The sequence below is a fragment of the Geotrypetes seraphini genome, chromosome 11 (assembly GCF_902459505.1).
Source record: "Geotrypetes seraphini chromosome 11, aGeoSer1.1, whole genome shotgun sequence".
Taxonomy (NCBI): Eukaryota; Metazoa; Chordata; class Amphibia; order Gymnophiona; family Dermophiidae; genus Geotrypetes; species Geotrypetes seraphini.
The window spans coordinates 7,928,197-7,948,032 of NC_047094.1; the positions used below are offsets into that span (position 1 = coordinate 7,928,197).

The window sequence follows — 19,836 nt, forward strand, 5'->3', positions numbered from 1 at the left end:
CCTCTTGCGCCTATTTTACCTTCAGGAGCCAGCCATGCCACGATGAAGACAGAAGGAACCCAAAACCAAAGCCTGAGACCAATCTGATTTGAAGAATAAAATTACCAGACAACAAAAGGTAGAAAAATTTTTTATTTAAATTTTGTGATTAGAATATTTCAGATTTGAAATGTGTGTCCTACTAGAGCTGTTTTAGACATAACTGAAAACCGCAAAGCCCAGGCTGTGCTTCTTTAACTTCCAGCTGATGTAGGTCTCTCTCTCTGACCAGGGGGCAGTTGCCCTACTTGCTGTCTCCTAACACTATTCCTGCCATGTGTGACTGAAGTATTCTGCTAGCTTGATTTTTCTATGTAGCGTTCTGTAGTAATTGGGTTTGTTCAGTTTTCACAATAGTGGAGGAGACAAAGCGTATCTTTATTGTAACCCATGTACTGACTAAATGTATCTTTATTGTAAACCGTTTCTATCCCATGTACTGTCAAATGTATCTTTATTGTAAACCGCTTCGAACTTCACGGTATAGCGGTATATAAGAAATAAATTATTATTATTATTATATTTGTGAAAGGGAGACAGGAGTTTTGTTGATCCTTGCTTGGTATTATTTGTGTTTATAAAATGACAATTGTACAGAATAGTCTCTTTTTATACTTTAATAAAATAAGTTCAGTATAAAATCATAACTATTTGAGGCTTGTGCCTATGGGATCTGACAGTTTGCAGGGTGGGGATGGGGACTGAGCTCGTGGAAATGGGACAGGGATGAGCTCACGGGGACGGGGCGGGAACGGTGATAAATTTTTTCCCCCATGTCATTCTCTAGTCTAGTGGATAGACCAATCTCGGTGTGTACGTACATGTGAGTGTTGGTGTACGTATACTTTGAGGTGGTTTGAAAAGTTTGGTAAAGAAAAGCAAGTTCAATGATGTAGTCTCTCCACTTACCCCAGACAAAATCACAAGTGTTTCTTAGCGCTAGTTTCTTGCATTCCTTGTACTGGACTGTAACCGACCCCTAGCTGAAACATTTAAGAACAAGCCCTCCCCAATTTAGTAAGAAGTAAGTTTTAGGATTAATAGCTTTCCATGCTTGCAAAAGAAAATGCGACATGTCCACACAGGGTGTAAAAGCGGCTGCTAAAACTGAACCCCCTGCTTGGCCGCAAGGCGGGAGCATCAGCAGGCGTGTCGCAAAGGGCAGCTTCCATGTTGGGATGCTCCTGCATTATAATAACAAACCACTCTTAAAGCCAGCCTCTAAGCTGTAGCTTGCCTAGCGCATATAAACTGTGTGCACGATTTCCACCAGCAGATGGCAGCATTCCCCACTAGTAACAGCAGATAGAAAAGCACATCCAGTGTGTACTGCAAAGAACACATTTTATTTATTTATTCAATTTTCTATACTGTTCTCTCAGGAAAGCTCAGAATGGTTTGCATGAATTTATTCAGGTACTCATGCATTTTTCCCTGTCTGTCCCAGTGGGCTCACAATCTATCTAATGTACCTGGGACAATGGGGGGAGGGGGGATTAAGTGACTTGGCCAGGGTCATAAGAAGCAGTGTGGGGTTTGAACCCACAACCTCAGGGTGTTGAGGCTGTAGCTTTAACCACTGAGCCACTCTAGAAATCAAAATGTAGTAAAAGTGAGCCAAGTCTAGGACAATGAAGCCATTGTGACATCACTGACGAGGTTGACTCTTATTGGTGGAATAAGGGGTGTCAGGACAAAGGCGCGAGCAGACAACTGAGCGCAGTGCGGAGGCGCACGCCAAAGAAAAAGACTGTTTTTAGGGGCTACGACGGGGGGGGGAACCCCCCCCACTTTACTTTATACAGATCACGCCGCGTTCTGGGGGCGTTGTGGGGGGTTTGGGGGGTTGTAACCCCCCACATTTTACTGAAAACTTAACTTTTTCCCTGTTTTTAGGGAAAAAGTTACGTTTTCTCTAAAATGTGGGGGGTTACAACCCCCCAAACCCCCCACAACACCGCCGCAATCTGTATTAAGTAAAGTGGGGGGGCTACCCAACAAAACCCCCCGTCGCAGCCCCTAAAAACAGTCTTTTTCTTCAGCGCGCACCTCCGTCTTGCGCTCAGTTGTCGGCGCGCGCCTTTGTCTTCCGCGTTACTGTCTATGAACCGGAATAAGGCATTATGACATCACTGATGAGGTTGGCTCTTATTGGTGGAATGAGGCATTATGACATCACACTACCAGTTCTGGTTATCAAAGGCTGAAACTCTTCACATTATTTATTTATTCAATTTTCTATACCGTTTTCCCAGGGGAGCGCAGAACGGTTTACATGATTTTAGTCAGGTGCTCAAGCATTTTTCCCTGTCCTGGTGAGCTCACAATTTATCTAATGTACCTGGGGCAATGTGGGGATTAAGTGACTTGCCCAGGGTCACAAGGAGCAGCGTGGGTTCAGCCTCAGGGTCTGGGTTTTGCAGGAGTCCAGACAGTCCAGGACCATCACGGGTACTGCAATGACCAGGATGGGAGGAAATATATCCCCAGGTAGTTCCAAACGAAGTCTCCAAGGCCCAAAGCAGTAGACTGATACTACCGGGCTAACCAGGTGCTTTTCCTATTTTGGGCTGTGGTATGGTCTTCCAGCACGGACCATCACTCTACTTCTTGTTCCTGTACAGCAGAGATGGCAAAGTCCCTCCTCGAGGGCCGCAATCCAGACGGGTTTTCAGGATTTCCCCAATGAATATGCATGAGATCTATTAGCATACAATGAAAGCAGTGCATGAAAATAGATCTCATGCATATTCATTGGGGAAATCCTGAAAACCCAACTGGATTGCGGCCCACAAGGAGGGCCTTTGAAGACCCCAGCTCTACATTGTATTGCCATGCATTATAACACCATTACAGAAGCTCATGTATTGTACACCTATAAACTGCTTTGAATTTAGCGGTACCAATGGATCACAAAGAAATGTTTATTGGTACTAGATCCTCAGTATGTGTTGAGTTTGGATAGAAAATGAATTTTACTGAATAAATAAATAAATGAATGAATCAAACAGGAGCCGAACTGCAGGCGAAGATTCTCGTGTGGAGAGAGTTTGTCTGGAAGAGGGAAGAGGCCTGGCGAAACTCATTAGAAGGGAATGGAGAGACGCCACAGCTACGTTGGAGACTGAAGGCCAACGAGTGAGGTTTTCCTTGCAGGCCCCAGCCATGTTTAAAGCCAGTTCTGGCACATGTACGATCCAAAAAAACAGACATATCGTAATCAGTAAATAAAAAATATAAATTGTTTTTTTCTACCTTTGTCGACTGGTCATGGTGTTGGTCCCAGAGTCTCTGGTTTCCGTTTTCCTCGGTCTTCTCTTAACTTTGTCCATTTGACACTTCATTTTCTCTCCATGACCACTGTCCATCATCTCTCTGCACCCCTCTCTCTCTTGCCTAGCATCACCCCTGTGTCCTTTCCCCTATCTTCCCACCATTTATTTTAAAAATTTATATACCGTTTTAACCCAAAATGGTTTCCAATAAAATTACATACAGAAAATGTTGAGCATCTCCCATCTCTTTGTCCATATTCTTGTCCTATCCAACATAACTCTTCTGTGTCCCTATGTCCCACCCCGTTCACATACTAACATCTCTCCCTCTTTCTTTCCTCCCAGGGATCCAGTAAGTGTTCTTCTTTCTTTCCTCACGCCTCTTCTGTCTTCCCTTTGCAGGTCCTGGTATCTTTCTCCCCTTTCCCCCACCCAACATCTTGGCTCACCTTGGTGTTAAGAACTGCTGGTGTAGGATACACATATCTAAGTCCTTAAATTCCCCATCATAAGACTATGGCTGTCCGGTAGCCTCCCTTCGCAAAAAGTCTCAGTGATCCTGAACGCACACTTAGATTATTTATTTATTCTGAGCATTTCTTTGTAGAGTTGTCATTGACTGGTTTCCATACACAACAGCAGAGGAGCCGAAAAGCGGCCACGGCTGTTTGCTTTACTCTTGTGGTAAGAGACAGAGACCACAATGACACTTGTACTGACATCACGTCTGCAAATGATGCCTTGATGTGGAAAATCCACAGTCTCTGCCACGTTCTTTCCTGAACCCGTTGGATGAATGAAATCGACATGAGAACAAGCGCCATGTAGAGAGACCTGCCATGGACGCCACTGCCGCGTTGAGGGCATTTAAACTGACACATTTGCATTCCTATTACACTCGCAGGAAGAGTACTAGTAATTGTATTAAGTAGGTTCAAAATTAAACCGTAGAGAATAAAGGTCAATTATATGTCATGTAGTATACTTACATAGTAACATAGTAGATGACGGCAGATAAAGATCCGAATGGTCCATCCAGTCTGCCCAACCTGATTCAATTTAAATTTTTAAATTTTCTTCTTAGCTATTTCTGGGCGAGAATCCAAAGCTTTACCCGGTACTGTGCTTGGGTTCCAACTGCCGAAATCTCAGTTAAGACTTACTCCAGCCCATCTACACCCTCCCAGCCACTGAAGCCCTCCCCAGCCCATCCTCCCCCAAACGGCCATACACAGACACAGACCGTACAAGTCTGCCCAGTACTGGCCTTAGTTCAATATTTAATCTTATTTTCTGATTCTAGATCCTTTGTGTTCATCCCACGCTTCTTTGAGCTCCGTCACCGTTTTCCTCTCCACCACCTCTCTCTCTTTCTTTGTCTTTCTCTCATTCTTTCTTTCTTTGTCTCTCTTTTTATTTCTCTCTCTCTCTCTGTCTTTCTCTCTCTTTGTCTTTTTCTTTCTCTCTTTTTTTTCTCTCTCTCTCTTTCTTTGTCTTTCTCTCATTCTCTTTCTTTCTTTGTCTCTCTTTTTATTTCTCTCTCTCTCTCTCTCTCTCTTTCTTTGTCTTTCTCTCATTCTCTTTCTTTCTTTGTCTCTCTTTTTATTTCTCTCTCTCTCTCTGTCTTTCTCTCTTTGTCTTTTTCTTTCTCTCTTTTTTTTCTCTCTCTCTCTTTCTTTGTCTATTTTCTTTCTCTCTCTTTCTGTCTCTTTTTCTTTCTCTCTCTCATAGTAACATATAGTAGATGACGGCAGATAAAGACCCGAATGGTCCATCCAGTCTGCCCAACCTGATTCAATTTTAATTTTTTTTTTTTTTTTTTTAATTTTTCTTCTTAGCTATTTCTGGGCAAGAATCCAAAGCTTTACCCGGTACTGTGCTTGGGTTCCAACTGCCAAAATCTCTGTTAAAACCTACTCCAGCCCATCTACACCCTCCCAGCCATTGAAGCCCTCCCCTGCCCATCCTCCACCAAACGGCCATACACAGACACAGACCGTGCAAGTCTGCCCAGTAACTGGCCAGTTCAATATTTAATATTATTTTCTGATTCTAAATCTTCTGTGTTCATCCCACGCTTCTTTGAGCTCCGTCACAGTTTTACTCTCCACCACCTCTCTCGGGAGCACATTCCAGGCATCCACCACCCTCTCCGTAAAGTAGAATTTCCTAACATTGTGTTCTAAGAGAAGTACAATCGGTTCTTTGAACCAAAAAACAATCTTCATTAAAATTGTTAAAAATAGTGATTTAGCACACACTGAAGATTATAGAATATAATGGATGCCTTAGCATTTGTGCTTAATCGCCAGTGTTAATTTCAAGACAACTATAAATAAAATGAAGTTGAATGTGATGAGGCGAGTGCTGGAGTTCAGGATCCAATATGGCTGCTGGCTCTAAATTGAACATTTTCCACGATTTGTTTGTTTCACATTACCTGACGTGCCTAAGCGGAGAGGAAAGAGCGCTTCTGGGGTCTCACAGCGCTCCAGAACGGCCGCTTATGGAAATATAGAGGAGCTGATGCGGCGAATGAAGGACATTCCAATGTCGTCGGGGATCTTCCCGCTTGGGACACACCGGGCAGGCCAGACGGAAGCGGTCTCTATGGGGCATGAGCCCCAATGCAAGGGCACCGCCCCCACATCCTCAGGTTACCATCTCCCAGCGAGTGGAGGAGCTTCCGGATGTTGGAGCGCCCTCAACCCTGGAGGCCAAGAAAAATGCTGAGGGGAGCGTTCAAGAGAGTTTAGTAATAGGGACCAAGGATTTGACAACTTTTGGGGTCGGAGAGTGACTATTGAGAGAAAATGCCGGTTGGTGAGCTTAAGTGAGATTAAATTGCAATTACCTTGCATACAGAAACCTCTAGAGCAGGGGTAGGGAACTCCAGTCCACGAGAGCCGTATTCCAGTCGGGTTTTCAGGATTTCCCCAATGACTATGCATGAGATCTATTTGCAGGCACTGCTTTCAATGCATATTCATTGGGGAAATCCTGAAAACCCAACTGGACAACGGCTCTCGAGGACAGGAGTTCCCTACCTCTGCCCTAGAGGTTACATTAGATTCCATCCTCAATTTCAACAAATGGAAGAAAAAAAAAATTCAGTCAAATGATATAAAGCAGGGGTGCCCAAATGGTCGATCGCAATCGACCAGTAGATTGCAAAGGCAACGCGAGTCGATCGCATTGCCTTTGTGATCTTGTTCTTCCTGCCTCCCCTAGCCAGGCCAGGCACGTACAAGCACCGGACCCACAAGCCTTCACCTCTGATGTCAATTCTGACATCGGAGAGGAAGTTCTGGGCCAGCCAATCGCTGTCTGGTTGGCTTGGAACTTCCTCTCCGACGTCAGAATTGACGTCGGAGGTGAAGGCTTGTGGGTCCGGCGCTTGTACGCACCAGGTGTGGCTCAGGGAAGCAGGGAAATATTGGCGTGGTGGCTTTGGGGGAGCATGGAGAGAGAAAGAATCGGGGAAGTGGAGAAATCAGCGCGATGGCTTGGGGGGCCAGGGGGGAGAGAGAAAGAAAGATAGGCAGGGAGGGAGAGAGAAAGAGAGAGAAAGACAGAAATAAAGAGAGGGCAAGGGGAGAGAGAAAGAAAGATAGGCAGGGAGGGAGAGAGAGAGAAAGACAGAAATAAAAAGGGGGCAGGGGGAGAGAGAGAGAAAGACAGAAATAAAGAGCAGGCCAGGGGAAAGAGAAAGAAAGATAGGCAGGAAGGGAGGGAGGGAGAGAGAGAGAAAGACAGAAATAAAAAGGGGGCAGGGGGAGAGAGAGAGAAAGACAGAAATAAAGAGGGGGGCAGGGGGAGAAAGAAAGAAAGGCAGAAAGAAAGATATATTGGATTTACAGAAGAAGGAAGTTCAACCAAGGCTTCATGAAATCACCAGACAAAAAGGTAGGAAAAATGATTTTATTTTCAATTTAGTGATCAAAAAGTGTCTGTTTTGAGAATTTATATCTGCTGTGATAGTGATAGTGGTTTTTAGCGCAGGGAGCTGCGAGGGGCATTCAGCGCAGCTCCCTGCACTAAAAACCACTATCACGGTTTAGTAATAAGGGAGGGAGTATATTTGTCTATTTTTGTATAGTTGTTACTGAGGTGACATTGCATATTTTAAAGTCATCTGCCTCGACCTCTGAAAAAAAAACCCGTGTGCTTTGTGTTTTTTTTAAATTTTATTGTTGGTAGATCATTTTGACTTGGTCATTTTAAAAGTAAAATCAACTATCCAAAATAGAAGACCAACTCAAACAAAATTCTTGTTCTTATTGTAATACCGCTCTCAGAGACCTGTGATGGTAGAACACAGCAGTGTTTTAAAACCACTCTGACAGGTGAATGGTATCTTTCATTGAGCCGGTATTAATCAATGCAGAAACTGCAAACTTTCTACAAGCTCTTATAAAGTGCTAAATGTAATAAATGTTTAAAATGTATATCAAAAATTCTTTGCACTTATCTTGTGAAAGCTGGTTTGTGGTTAGCAAAGGTAGTAATACATGGCTGAACGCCCTACGGGACCCGTTTCACCACATACAATGGCTTCTTCAGGGGTCATGTCATTGAAAACTACAAAAAAACAAAACAAAAAATCATTAATGAAAAAATACAATACCAAGATACAAGAACCTAAACTAAATGAAGAAATAGACATACTCACAGTGCGACTTAGTGTTCGTCTGCACATAAAAAATGGCGCTGGCAAACATTCAACGCCTGCACCTGCATTTTAAAAGTAAACCCAAAAAGTGTGGCCACCCCTGATATAAAGGATTTAAAATCTGAAATGGCTAATTCTAAAGCTTCTATTGAAAATAGTAAGCAAGATTTAAAAGTCTCTAAACATGTTCAAGGATAACACCAACCTCAGGAGGAAATTAGAGGCATTGGAGAACTTTTCACGCGCTACGAATCCCTAGGATTACTACGGTAACGCCTAGGGAAATGTTTAAAAGATATCTACAAGAGGTTTTGGAAGTACCTCCAATAACACAGCTCAATTATCTTCCCAATGACCCAAAAAAGCAGCAAGAAGTATCGGTTACAAAGGTGCGCTACCCGAAAAACTACCACCTGCTCAAGAGGAGGCGGTAGCGGCTCGCGCGTGCTATTCCTCGCGTTAAGGCCCTAACGCACCTTTGTAAAAGGAGCCTTAAATGTTTCCTTGATGTTAGAACTTTCTGATACCATCAACTTTAATTCTGACGGTTGCTTTAGCACCAGATAAAAATTGATTCCTGAAACTTTTCTTTAAAAAGAAACAGAAAGATTTCTTGGGTCTAAAAATACAACTGTATCCAGATTTAGCTCGTGATACCCAGAGACGTCGTCGAGAATTTTTACTTCTATAACCAGGGGTGTTAGCTCTAGGGCAGGGGGGGGGGGGCAACGAGAGCCGGAATCCAGTCAGGTTTTCAGGATTTCCACAATGAATATGCATGAGATCTATTGTATGCAAATGAATCTCATGCATATTCATTGGGGAAATCCTGACAATCCGACTGGATTCCAGCCCTCGTTGCCCACCCCTGCTCTAGGGGCAACTTTCTATCGTGCATTGTTCTTTACAAAAATTTGTTTTCTTTGAACCTTTCCGACTATCCACGTTCTTATCATTGCCACGACTGGAAAAAAGAAAGGAGCTAATGCCATGTAATCCAATCGTCCTTTCCTCAGTTAATTAAACCTTATTTTTCTTCTGGTTAAAATGACCTTTTATGCAGACTACTGTTCTGAAAAATGCTTTTTATTTTTTAATTGTTACTTTGAGAACCACTAGGCGAAGGATATGTAATCGATCGAAGTTTGATTTTAGAGCTACACCACTTTTACCTATTTGTGGAAATGGCTCTTTTTTACATCTGCTGGTTTTCAATCTAATAAACGAGGAAATATTTTCTATTTTTACCAGGTATTAACTGATGAGGGTAATTTACCAACATTATCACAATTACGTACTGCTTATAATTGGTTTACATTGGATATACAGTATATTCTTACATGCAGTTGAGGTATTTTGTGAATTCCTTACCTTCGTTGTCCCTAAATTCTAAAGTATGTGATGCTTTTTCAGAATTCTTTTGGTTAGATGCCCATCGATTGTGCCCCTTCATTAGTGAATCTTTCGCCTAATTTAGATTACAATAAAATAGCTCAAGCTTGGAATGAAGAGTTGGGGATTCACCTTCAGGGATTCCATAGTCAAAGATTTTATATGGTCACCTATTATGAAATGGGTTATTAATTTATTTGTAGAATATATATAGCTCCCTGGCGTGCTTATAGGGCGACTTTTGCTACATTAGGTTCTTGTTTGAAATGTGGTCACCCTAAAGCTAATTTAGCTCCCATGTCCTTTGACACGCCAATTTTGGATTGTTGTTTTTTTCTAAAATTGATTGGCATTGCACTAGTTATAACATATTTTGGATTTTTGATGTGAAGCGACCTATTCCAAGAGGCCTATAAGGCTTTCTTCAAAGAGCAATCTTATCAGGTTTGAAAGTCTTTGGATTGGACCTTTAACACCAACATATAGGGCTCCTTTGATCAAGCGGAATACCGCGCGTTCAACCGCCTGACGCGCTAGTCACTAACGCCTCCATTGACAAGGCGTTAGTTTTTGGGTGTGCCGTGGGGGTTAGCGCAGGATGAAATGTCCGACGCGCTAACCCCAGTAGCGTACCTTGATAAAAGGAACCCATAGTCATTGGCGTTCTAGAACGTTACGCATTTTAACAATGGAAAGTGTGCGATTGTCAGAATGGGACGCTGGCAATCTTATTTAGATATATTAATACCACACACTCGCAGTCGCATATTATTTAATATGTAATTACAGTTCTAAAATGGGGGAAAGGGGGAGGGAATTGGACATATTTGCTTTTAGTGGTAATGTTTATTATCTATTAACTCTGTAAATTTTGTTTTTCTTCTTGTTGCATTTGAAATGATTTTTTTTCTTTTACTATTTTGTTTGTATTTGAAATTTAATAAATATGATTTACATTAAAATGACCTTTTGTCTCGTTTTTGGTAACATTTTAGATCCTAATTTGGAGGACGTGAGTGCAATTTAAGCACATATTTGATTGTTTTCGGAAGTATATTTTTTGTTATATGTATAATTCTTGATGGCTTAACTTTTCCTTTCAGTACAAGTTAGAACTTGATATGTAATATTGAAATTATAAATAAAGAATTAAAAAGAAAAAAAAAGTAAGTAGCTCAAGAGGAAAATGTGGAGAAATTAGGAGAACTGACTGACTTCTTATCAGCTGTATAACCAAGGTCAAAGAATGGCCATGTGAAGGTCATCTGTGGGGAGTAATGATTCCTGTGAGAAGTGGCAGCTGCTTGTTTTCCTGTCTCAAGGATAGAAATAATTGGGGAGATAAATTATCCAACAGTAAAATGTCTTTTGTTACCTACATGTAGAGAATGGCATCGGGACACATTTTCCCTGTCCTGTCCTCATGAGTTTTTCACTATCCCTGTCCCTGCCCCATTCCTGTAAGCTCCGCCTTAACCGCACAAGCCTCGGACACTTATGATTTTAGTGTTTGAGGCTTGTGCGGATGAGGACGGGGCTTAGGCATTGGTGGAATGAGGCATTATGACATCACAATCTGAGCTCTAGAATGTTGCTACTTAGGAATTTAAAGCGTTTGAGGCTTATGCAGATGAGGACGGAGCTTAGGCATTGGTGGAATGAGGCATTATGACATCACAATCTGAGATTTAGAATGTTGCCACTTAGGATTTTAAAGCGTTTGAGGCTTATGCAGATGAGGACGGAGCTTAGGCATTGGTGGAATGAGGCATTATGACATCACAATCTGAGCTCTAGAATGTTGCTACTTATGACTTTAAAGCGTTTGAGGCTTGCGCAGATGAGGACGGAGCTTAGGCATTGGTGGAATGAGGCATTATGACATCACAATCTGAGCTCTAGAGTGTTGCTACTTAGGATTTTAAAGCGTTTGAGGCTTATGCAGATGAGGACGGAGCTTAGGCATTGGTGGAATGAGGCATTATGACATCACAATCTGAGCTCTAGAGTGTTGCTACTTAGGATTTGAAAGTGTTTGAGGCTTGTGCAGATGAGCATGGAGCTTAGGCATTGGTGGAATGAGGCGTTATGACATCACAATCTGATCTCTAGAGTGTTGCTACTTAGGATTTGAAAGTGTTTGAGGCTTATGTGGATGAGGACGGAGCTTAGGCATTGGTGAAATGAGGCATTATGACATCACAATCTGAGCTCTAGAATTTTCCATTTAAAAAATCTGGTAAGCCTAGCTCTAATATCTGCGATGCTTGAATTATGCTACATCTGTATTGTGTTTCATCATAATCTGCTTTGAATAAAAATGGAAAATGCATTTTCAACTAACTTTGGCTACTTCTGATTTAGCCAGCTATGTCAAACGCGGCTGAACTAAGTCCGGAAATTCAATGCCAGTGGCCAGATACAGTCCTGGCATTGAAATTCCGGGTTCGCTGCCAAATTATCCATTCCAGGAGGGAGACCTTTTGGCCAGTCCTGGTTTGAAACTTACATCCCAAAGCACTGTGGTATTTGTAGTCCATGATTCCCATAATGCACCAGGATGAGGTTAGCAGAAATCCAGGACTGGCCAAACGCCTCCTTCCTGGAATAGGTAACTTGGCAGCTCTGCGTATTCCTCCACAGGCCACCCTGTTAATTAGCTTTGAGAAACACATATCCTATTATATTATATAATCCTCTATAAGGGTTCTCTGACAAAGTAATGTACCAAATAAAGTTTATAGCTTATTAAAAATTTTCTATACCACTCGTGCTGAGTAGACACCGACAGTCTAATAAAAGCCTAGAAAAGAACCCCATATAATAAATTGGACAGCAAAACCAGACACGCTCAATAGACAAGCTACCTTTTAGGGCCTCACATTACAAGAAGCCTCGGCTTCGTTACCACAGAAAACTATTAAACCAAAAATTTACTTCCTACCTGATCAAAGGGGTCCTCTTAAAGCCACAGTACGCATTAATCAAGCCCTGACCATGCTCTGATTCTGAATATTGACTGTACTGTATGAAACATGGTTATCATGTGTGTCACCACTAGGCTGAAGATGTCCTTTAGTTGGGAACTGCTCGTAGCAATTTCCATCAGAGGGACCAGGCAGAATCTGTGCTAAAAATTAACTCTTTAGCTTCTGACCCCTAGAAACCCCCAGCCTGTAGTGTTTCCATTGGGCTAGACCCCAGACTAGACCCTCCTACATGCCAAGTGGCAGCCCCCTAACCTTTCAGTAAGAGGCTTCCTGTTTCACTTCTCATCTGTAAGCTCACAGCCTTCGGCTCAAAACAAAGCCAAAAACTGTATCGCTACAGTCAGCTCGACTTAGCAAACAGGAAATGAATTTCTTTTGAACTTATGCATTGTGAGCAAGGAAGGTGGGACACAAGGAACAGAACATCTGCAGACCAGAGCGTTGCTCCGGCATCCCACGCTAGAGCTCTTGGGCACCGGGCATTCACCGAAACTGGCACCAACTGGACCCAGTGCAGGCAGCAGTGCTGGGCGACAGGGCCCAGCAAACAGATTTTGCATTCAGCAGCAGCCCGAGAAGACAGCTTAGACCCTGTGTCAGGACGATGGAGGCCTTGGCCTTGTACACCTTTCAGGCGACAGAGAAGGATGAATTGCCCTTCAACAAAGGGGATGTACTGAAGGTGAGAGACTCTGGAGGGAGCATAAGGGAGAGGGGATGAGAGGATGTTGATAATGTATCTGGGCTGGATGGCGAGCTGAACGAGGATGAGTGATGATCCTGATATTAATTGTAGAAAATTGATCCTTTGATACCTTTCACTGGACCACCATAAGTCCATTATCCAACAATGTCATTCTTCATTTATAATCTCAGTTTAGGGACCAACCTGTTTCAAAGTTTGCTTTCCGAAGCCTCTTCTTCAGGGGCGCAGTGGGTACTGAAGGAGAAGTGTGTATTGCGTTTGGCACCCCCATCATTTTGAAACGTTGGCGCCTCTCTTTCTGCTGTCTTGCTGTACAAGTGAGAAAATGATTCTCTGCCCGCGGGTGGGGAATTCTGAGTAGATGTCTCTCTTCTAATGCCAGACGTATGTCCTTACTAGAACAGGGTCCCAAAAGGTCCAAATAAAGGCACCTGAGCAAGAAGCCCAACGGGATCAGAAAAACAGCTCTGGGCGACGTTTGAAAATTTCAGATGTTGTTCATAAACACATGGGTGGCTGCGGACTTCCCAAAGTGCTCCGAGAAATTGCTCAAACTTGTGAGACCATACGACCAATCTGGGCCGAACAGCCTGCTGGTCAGTGGCTCAACTCTCAATCGTTTCACTTTTAATGACAAATATTTGTGAATGAATCAAAACGAAGAAAATTGCAGACAGGCCAAATTTGTTAAAGCAAAATCATGAATGCGGTTAATGTTACCCCCCTTGAGCCAAACCAAAGGACCCGACACGGTCCGTGTTTCGGTGAACACGCCATCATCAGGGATCAAATCAAACCGCAACCAAAAACTTAGCCTTTGAGAGAAAGACAGCAGCGATGAAACGATCTCTGGATTTTTTTCTTTTTCTTTTTGTTAAATATTTGTGAATGCGCATCTCTAACAATTGCAAGTAAAATACTCCAACAGCGGAAACTGGAGCTGCCCGCTCTCCCAACAAACTTCCTCTCACCCCCACACATTCCCGGGCCCCAATAACACACTCCAAACTGTCATTGATGAAACCTGGCCGCAGCCCAGTTTATTGAAATAAACATATAACTTAAATAAATTAGAGCCATGTTTAACAAGCACATCTTACACAGAGCTTACAACTTGGACAGACAGACAGACATGACAGATAAGAGTTGGGGATGCAGAACCCAAGGTGAGAGGAGTTAGGAGCTGAAAACAGTCTTGAAGAGGTGGGCTTTTAACTGGGCCTTGAACACTTCCAGAGACGGAGCCCGCCTTAGGGATTTGGGCAGCTTGTTCCAAGCATACGGCACAGCAAAGTAGAAGGGATGGAGTCTGGAGTTGGCGGAGGAAGAAGAGGGCACGGATAAGGGACTTATCATATGTGCAGAGCTTGCGGGGAGGGGGGGGGCACATAGGGAGAGATAAGTGAAGAGAGATAGTGAGGGACAGCTGTGAGTGCATATGTAGGTCAGTAAGAGGAAAGACAGATGGGAAACAAATGAGGTGACTTTAAGAGAGGGGTAACCATCACATACGTGTAAAAGCGAATCCATTAAGGGTAGAGGCCAGTCAAGAGCAATTTCTGACTCTGCGCTAGCAAAATCTTCTGTGGGCCAGTGAGCAGCTGAAAGGGTAAGCATGAAACAGCGTGTGTAGATCTTGAATCCATAGGACTAGGGCAGGGGTAGGCCATTCCGGTCCTCGAGAGCCGGAGCCAGGTCAGGTTTTCAGGATATCCACAATGAATATATACGAGATGGATTTGCATGCACTGCCTCCTTGAGATGCAAATTTTTCTCATGCATATTTATTGTGGAGATCCAGAAAACCTGACCTGGCTCCGGCTCTCAAGGACTGGAATTGCCTACCCCCCTGGACTAGGGTTACCATATGGCTCCAGGAAAAGGAGGACAGACTGAGACATCTGGGATTTACTTCTGTTGAAAGCAATGGAAGTCTAACCCAGATGTCTCAAGCTGACCTCCTTTTTCTGGAGCCCTCTAGCAATCCTACATAAAACAGTCCATTTCTACCGTACATGTGCTTGAGAACTTGAAAAGATAAGTGCCCACTTTCTGTTTTCAGATACTGAATATGGAAGATGACCAAAACTGGTATAAAGCTGAACTCTGGGGATCTGAAGGCTTCATCCCAAAGAATTATATCAAGGTCAAACCGCACCTGTAAGTATGTTTTTTGTTTTTTTTTATTATTAGGATTTTATATACCGCCTATCAAGGTTATCTAAGCGGTTTTTTTTTACAATCAGGTACTCAAGCATTTTCCCTCTCTGTCCCGGCGGGCTCACAATCTATGTAACGTACCTGGGGCTCTGGAGGATTAAGTGACTTGCCCAAGGTCACAAGGAGCAGCGCGGGGTTTGAACCCACAACCCCAGGGTGCTGAGGCTGTAGATCCAACCTCTGCGCCACACACTCCTCTACCATGTGGCTCCAGAAAAAGGAGGATGGATTGAGACATCCAGGTTTTGCTTTCATTGAAAGGAGGAGAGACTGAGACAACTCAATCCTTCAATGGCATTATAAGGGGTGGAGGGGTGGAATGCCCCAGGCACCACCTTATTTATGTATTCAGGGAGCTCAGAACGGTTGACGTGAATTTATTCAGGTATTCAAGCATTTTTCCCTGTCTGTCCCGCTGGGCTCACAATCTATCTAAATGTACCTGGGGCAATGGAAGGGGGGAGGGGGTAAGTGACTTGCCCAGGGTCAGAAGGAGCAGCATGGGATTTGAGCCCATAACCTCAGGGTGCAGTAGCTCTAACCACTGCACCACTCTAGAAATCAAAATGTAGTAAAAATGAGCTGAGTTTAAGACAATGAAGCCATTGTGACATCACTGATGAGGTTGGCTCTTATTGGTGGAATGAGGCATTATGACATCACAATACTAGTTCTGGTTCTCAGAGGCTGAAGCTTTTCACACTAATTTATTTACTCAGTTTTCTATACTGTTCTCCCAGGGGAGCTCAGAACGGTTTACATGAATTTATTCAGGTACTCGAGTATGTTTTCCTGTCTGTCCCAGTGGGCTCACAATCCATCTAATGTACCTGGGACAAGGGAGGGATTAAGTGATTTGCCCAGGGTCATGAGGAGCAGCGTGGGTTTGAACTCACAACCCCAGGGTGCTGAGGCTGTAGCTTTAACCACTGGACCACACTCTCCCCCTCAGTGGGGGCACCAGCACCTCTACGCCTCCCGCTCTTTTGCACCTCTCCCCCACCGGGTATGTACCTTCTCTTCCCCTTCCCCTTCTCCCCCCCCCCCCCCGCACTTCTAGCTCTTGCCCGGCATGAACAGCTGTTCCACCCTGCTGCTCATGCCGGCTTCAGCTCTCCCTCTGACATCATTTCCTTGTTGCGTCAGAGGGAAAGTTACCCATCTGTAACACCTGTTAATGTATATTCCTGATTAATAAATCCATACTATTATTATTTCATTCATTCTGAACCCTGTCTTTAGGGATAAAGCAGGCTATAAGTGCCCGTCGCCATCATCACCTGGACAAGAAAAATAAGCCAGAAATTAGTGACAGTAGAAATGCCAAGTTACATAACATACTGCAGCCACTTTTATTCTCAGGACCTTGCACCGCTCTGATCATGTGATTCATAAAAGACTTCAGAAATGTCCCTCAAAGCTCATTACTATGAGATTTACACACTCACCTCGTCATTAAACTCTTTTTTGACCTCTTATTTGCTCCTTTAGTCTCCCCATAACTCTAAATAGCTTTAAAGAGTAAATAGAGACCACAATCGCTTATCTTTTAAGCATTCTGTCCGTCGGCCAGGGGGGAATACGTCCAAACGGGCGATGGACAGAATGCTTACAAGATAAGTGATTGCGGTCTCTATTTACTCTCTAAAATCAGGACACTCAGATCAACCGAACAGCATCTGCTGACTATCCTCTCTTTGAAAGTAATAGGACCTAGGAGATCTACTATCTTTTCGGTTATAGCTCCCCAGATCTGGAACAACTTACGTGGTGAATCCTCACTAGAAAAATTGAAAAGCTCTTGAAAAAGTTACTTGTATAGGGACGCATTTGAGACATAGAAAGCATCATTCTTCTATCATTAAAGCATATGCTCTAATACTTAATTTTAATCAGACTGTACGTTTAGGTCATAATCTCCTTTACCTCTTTTCCACGTTTTCCATGTTTAGCTATGCTTTCAAGATTAATTTCTATTACCCTCCAGCTGTTTTTTTTTCCCTAAATGTATCTCTATTTTCTTTAAATAGTGTAGTTCACCCTCCTTTCCTTTTGTACTGGTAATTACAGTGGTGCCTCGCATAACGAACGCCTCGCACAGCGAACGCTGCGCACAACGAACTTCATGTCTTGCTTCCTACAACGAACTTCGTTTCACACAACGAAGTCGCCCGAGCTGCATCCTTCCGCGCAGGCACTGCGCTTAACTGCCCTCTCTCCGCCTGGCTCCCTGTGCAGTGGCGGACCGTCGGCTCGCAGGGGCCCGGCGCCTACTGCTGATGCGTTGGGGGGGGCGGAGCTACTCTCGCCGCTTCCCCGATGCTAGAAAAAAAAAATGAACAATTAAGTCCCAGTTTTTGCCGCTGAGACTCTGCCCTCTCTCACTGTAAAATTAGACTCTACTTAGTCTGTCTTTAAATTTAAAAAATGTGTGTTGTTTTAAAAAACAATTATGTTTTTAGATGTATCTAAATAAAAATAATAACAAAAAATTTATCTTTTTTTATGTCATCTTAGCATATTTTATGCTACAGAACGAATTATTTTTTTTAACATGTATTGTTATGGGAAAACGCGTTTCACATAACGAACTTTTCGCATAACAAACTTGCTCCTGGAACCAATTAAGTTCGTTGTGTGAGGCACCACTGTATTTGTACATATACACTGTGGGGCTCATAATCGAAAGAGAAATACGTCCAAAAACCGGCCTAAGTCGGCACTTGGACGAACATTTCGCAAAGACATCCAAGTGCCGATACTAAAAATGGGTTTTGGACGTATTTCTAAACGACCTAGGCCTTGGAACCCAAGCACAGTACCGGGTAACGCTTTGGATTCTTGCCCAGAAATAGCTAAGAAGAAAAATTTTAAAAAAAATTTAAATTGAATCAGGTTGGGCAGACTGGATGGACCATTCGGGTCTTTATCTGCCGTCATCTACTATGTTACTATGTTCATAGTGCCGCTGAACGACCAAAGCTAAATGGGCGAAGAGGGTGACCTGCAATCAGACGGCTGGACACATTGAAAACCACCATGGGGATGACGATGGAGGACCTTTCCGGACTAGCACAAAACCGATTTCTCTTTAGATCCGCAATTCATCAAGTCTGGGACTTGAGCATGAGTTGATGGCACCTAATTATAACAAGAAGGTGCCAATTATAGAATATGGACCTTAATATCTTTATGTCTGGAAGAGACAAATTATGAACCAAATCTTTCAAGTTTCATTAATTTTAATATGCCGACCATCGACCGGTTTACAATGCTAAAAATGAAAGGTTAAAATACATTTTTGTAGCGGGGGAAATGTGAACATTAAATAGACAAATTACAAATACGAACATGAGTTTGAGGGGAAAGGGGGAGGGGAAAGTTAATAATTAAAAACAAATTAATTAAAGGGAAGGGGGGGGAGGATAAAACACCAGGAATGGGTATCGCTTCTTAAAAGTGGTTTGTGTTTATTTTGCAGGCTGTTGGAAAGGAAATATTTAGACGCTTGGAATAAGAACGTTTTTAGTTTAGTCTTAAAGAAAAAAGGCAGTGTAATTTTCAAGATTTTTGTGAAATATTATGCAATAAACTCCCCCTACCTCTTTTTTCATCTTTCCACCTGTCCTTTTGCATAATAGGCTGGGGAGAACCCTGATTTTTCTTTTAAAAAAAAATATCTTTATTCATTTTTAAACCATACATAAGTGCAACATATTATACAATCATAATACACTATAAAAGCATTTAAAATCAATCAAATTGTAATCTATGACAAATAGATAAATCATCCCCATACTCATCTTTCCACTTGTCCTTTTGCATAATAGGCTGGGGAGAACCCTGATTTTTCAAAACCCGCCACCTATCATGCACATCTGACACATTAAGATAAGGGGCTCCTTTTATCAAGGTGCGGTAGGCGGTTAACGTGCGGAATACCGCCCGTTCCACCGCCTGCCGCGCTAGTCGCTAACGCCTCCATTGACAAGGCGTTAGTTTTTAGGCTTGCCGCGGGGGTTAGCGCGTGATGAAATGTCCGACGCGCCTTGATAAAAGGAGTCCAAGGTCTTTCAGTAAGGTTCCCTATGAGCAGGGAACTCAACTGCTCCTTCCAAAATGTATCTAAGCTTAAACATGCTAGCAAAATAAGCAAAATTTCCCTCCTCCCCTCCCCCCCTCCGATGTTTCCCACTTGCTCCGAGGTCTCCTGAGCAGTCCAGCTTCAGAGGAAATAATGGCAAACACGAGGAAGCAACTGGCATGTTTGCATGTTATTCGTACTTCACTCACAGCTGTTCGATAAGGGTGTTTCCCTGGTCTATAAAAAGAAACAGAGAAGGCAGCTCGGAAACATTCAGGGGTTTATGAAACGTAGAAACATGGAAATAAGAGAAATTCCAAAAAAAAGAACATTCTGCCCCTACGAACCAGCAGCCCGGTCCTTACACTCGCCTCTTCTCCCTCAAAGATCTCGGGTGCTTGTCCCCGGATCTTTCAATTCAGGTTCACCAACTCCACCGGGCAGATGTTTCACAAATT

General features: G+C 43.1%; 1 protein-coding gene across 5 annotated transcripts in view; it reads left to right on the plus strand.

Moving 5' to 3' along the window:
- The window catches only part of GRAP (GRB2 related adaptor protein), a 97,129-nt gene that overhangs the window by 2,610 nt on the left and 74,683 nt on the right, over nucleotides 1-19,836 (plus strand). For 4 of the 5 annotated variants that reach the window (XM_033963735.1, XM_033963736.1, XM_033963738.1 and 1 more), the window contains exons 1-2: nucleotides 12,741-13,050; nucleotides 15,137-15,234. In XM_033963735.1, coding sequence (XP_033819626.1) covers nucleotides 12,973-13,050; nucleotides 15,137-15,234 — 176 coding nt within the window. In that variant the 5' untranslated portion in view covers nucleotides 12,741-12,972. Of the gene's footprint in view, nucleotides 1-12,740; nucleotides 13,051-15,136; nucleotides 15,235-19,836 lie in introns of those variants that run through there. The other variant, XM_033963737.1, reaches the window with a different exon arrangement.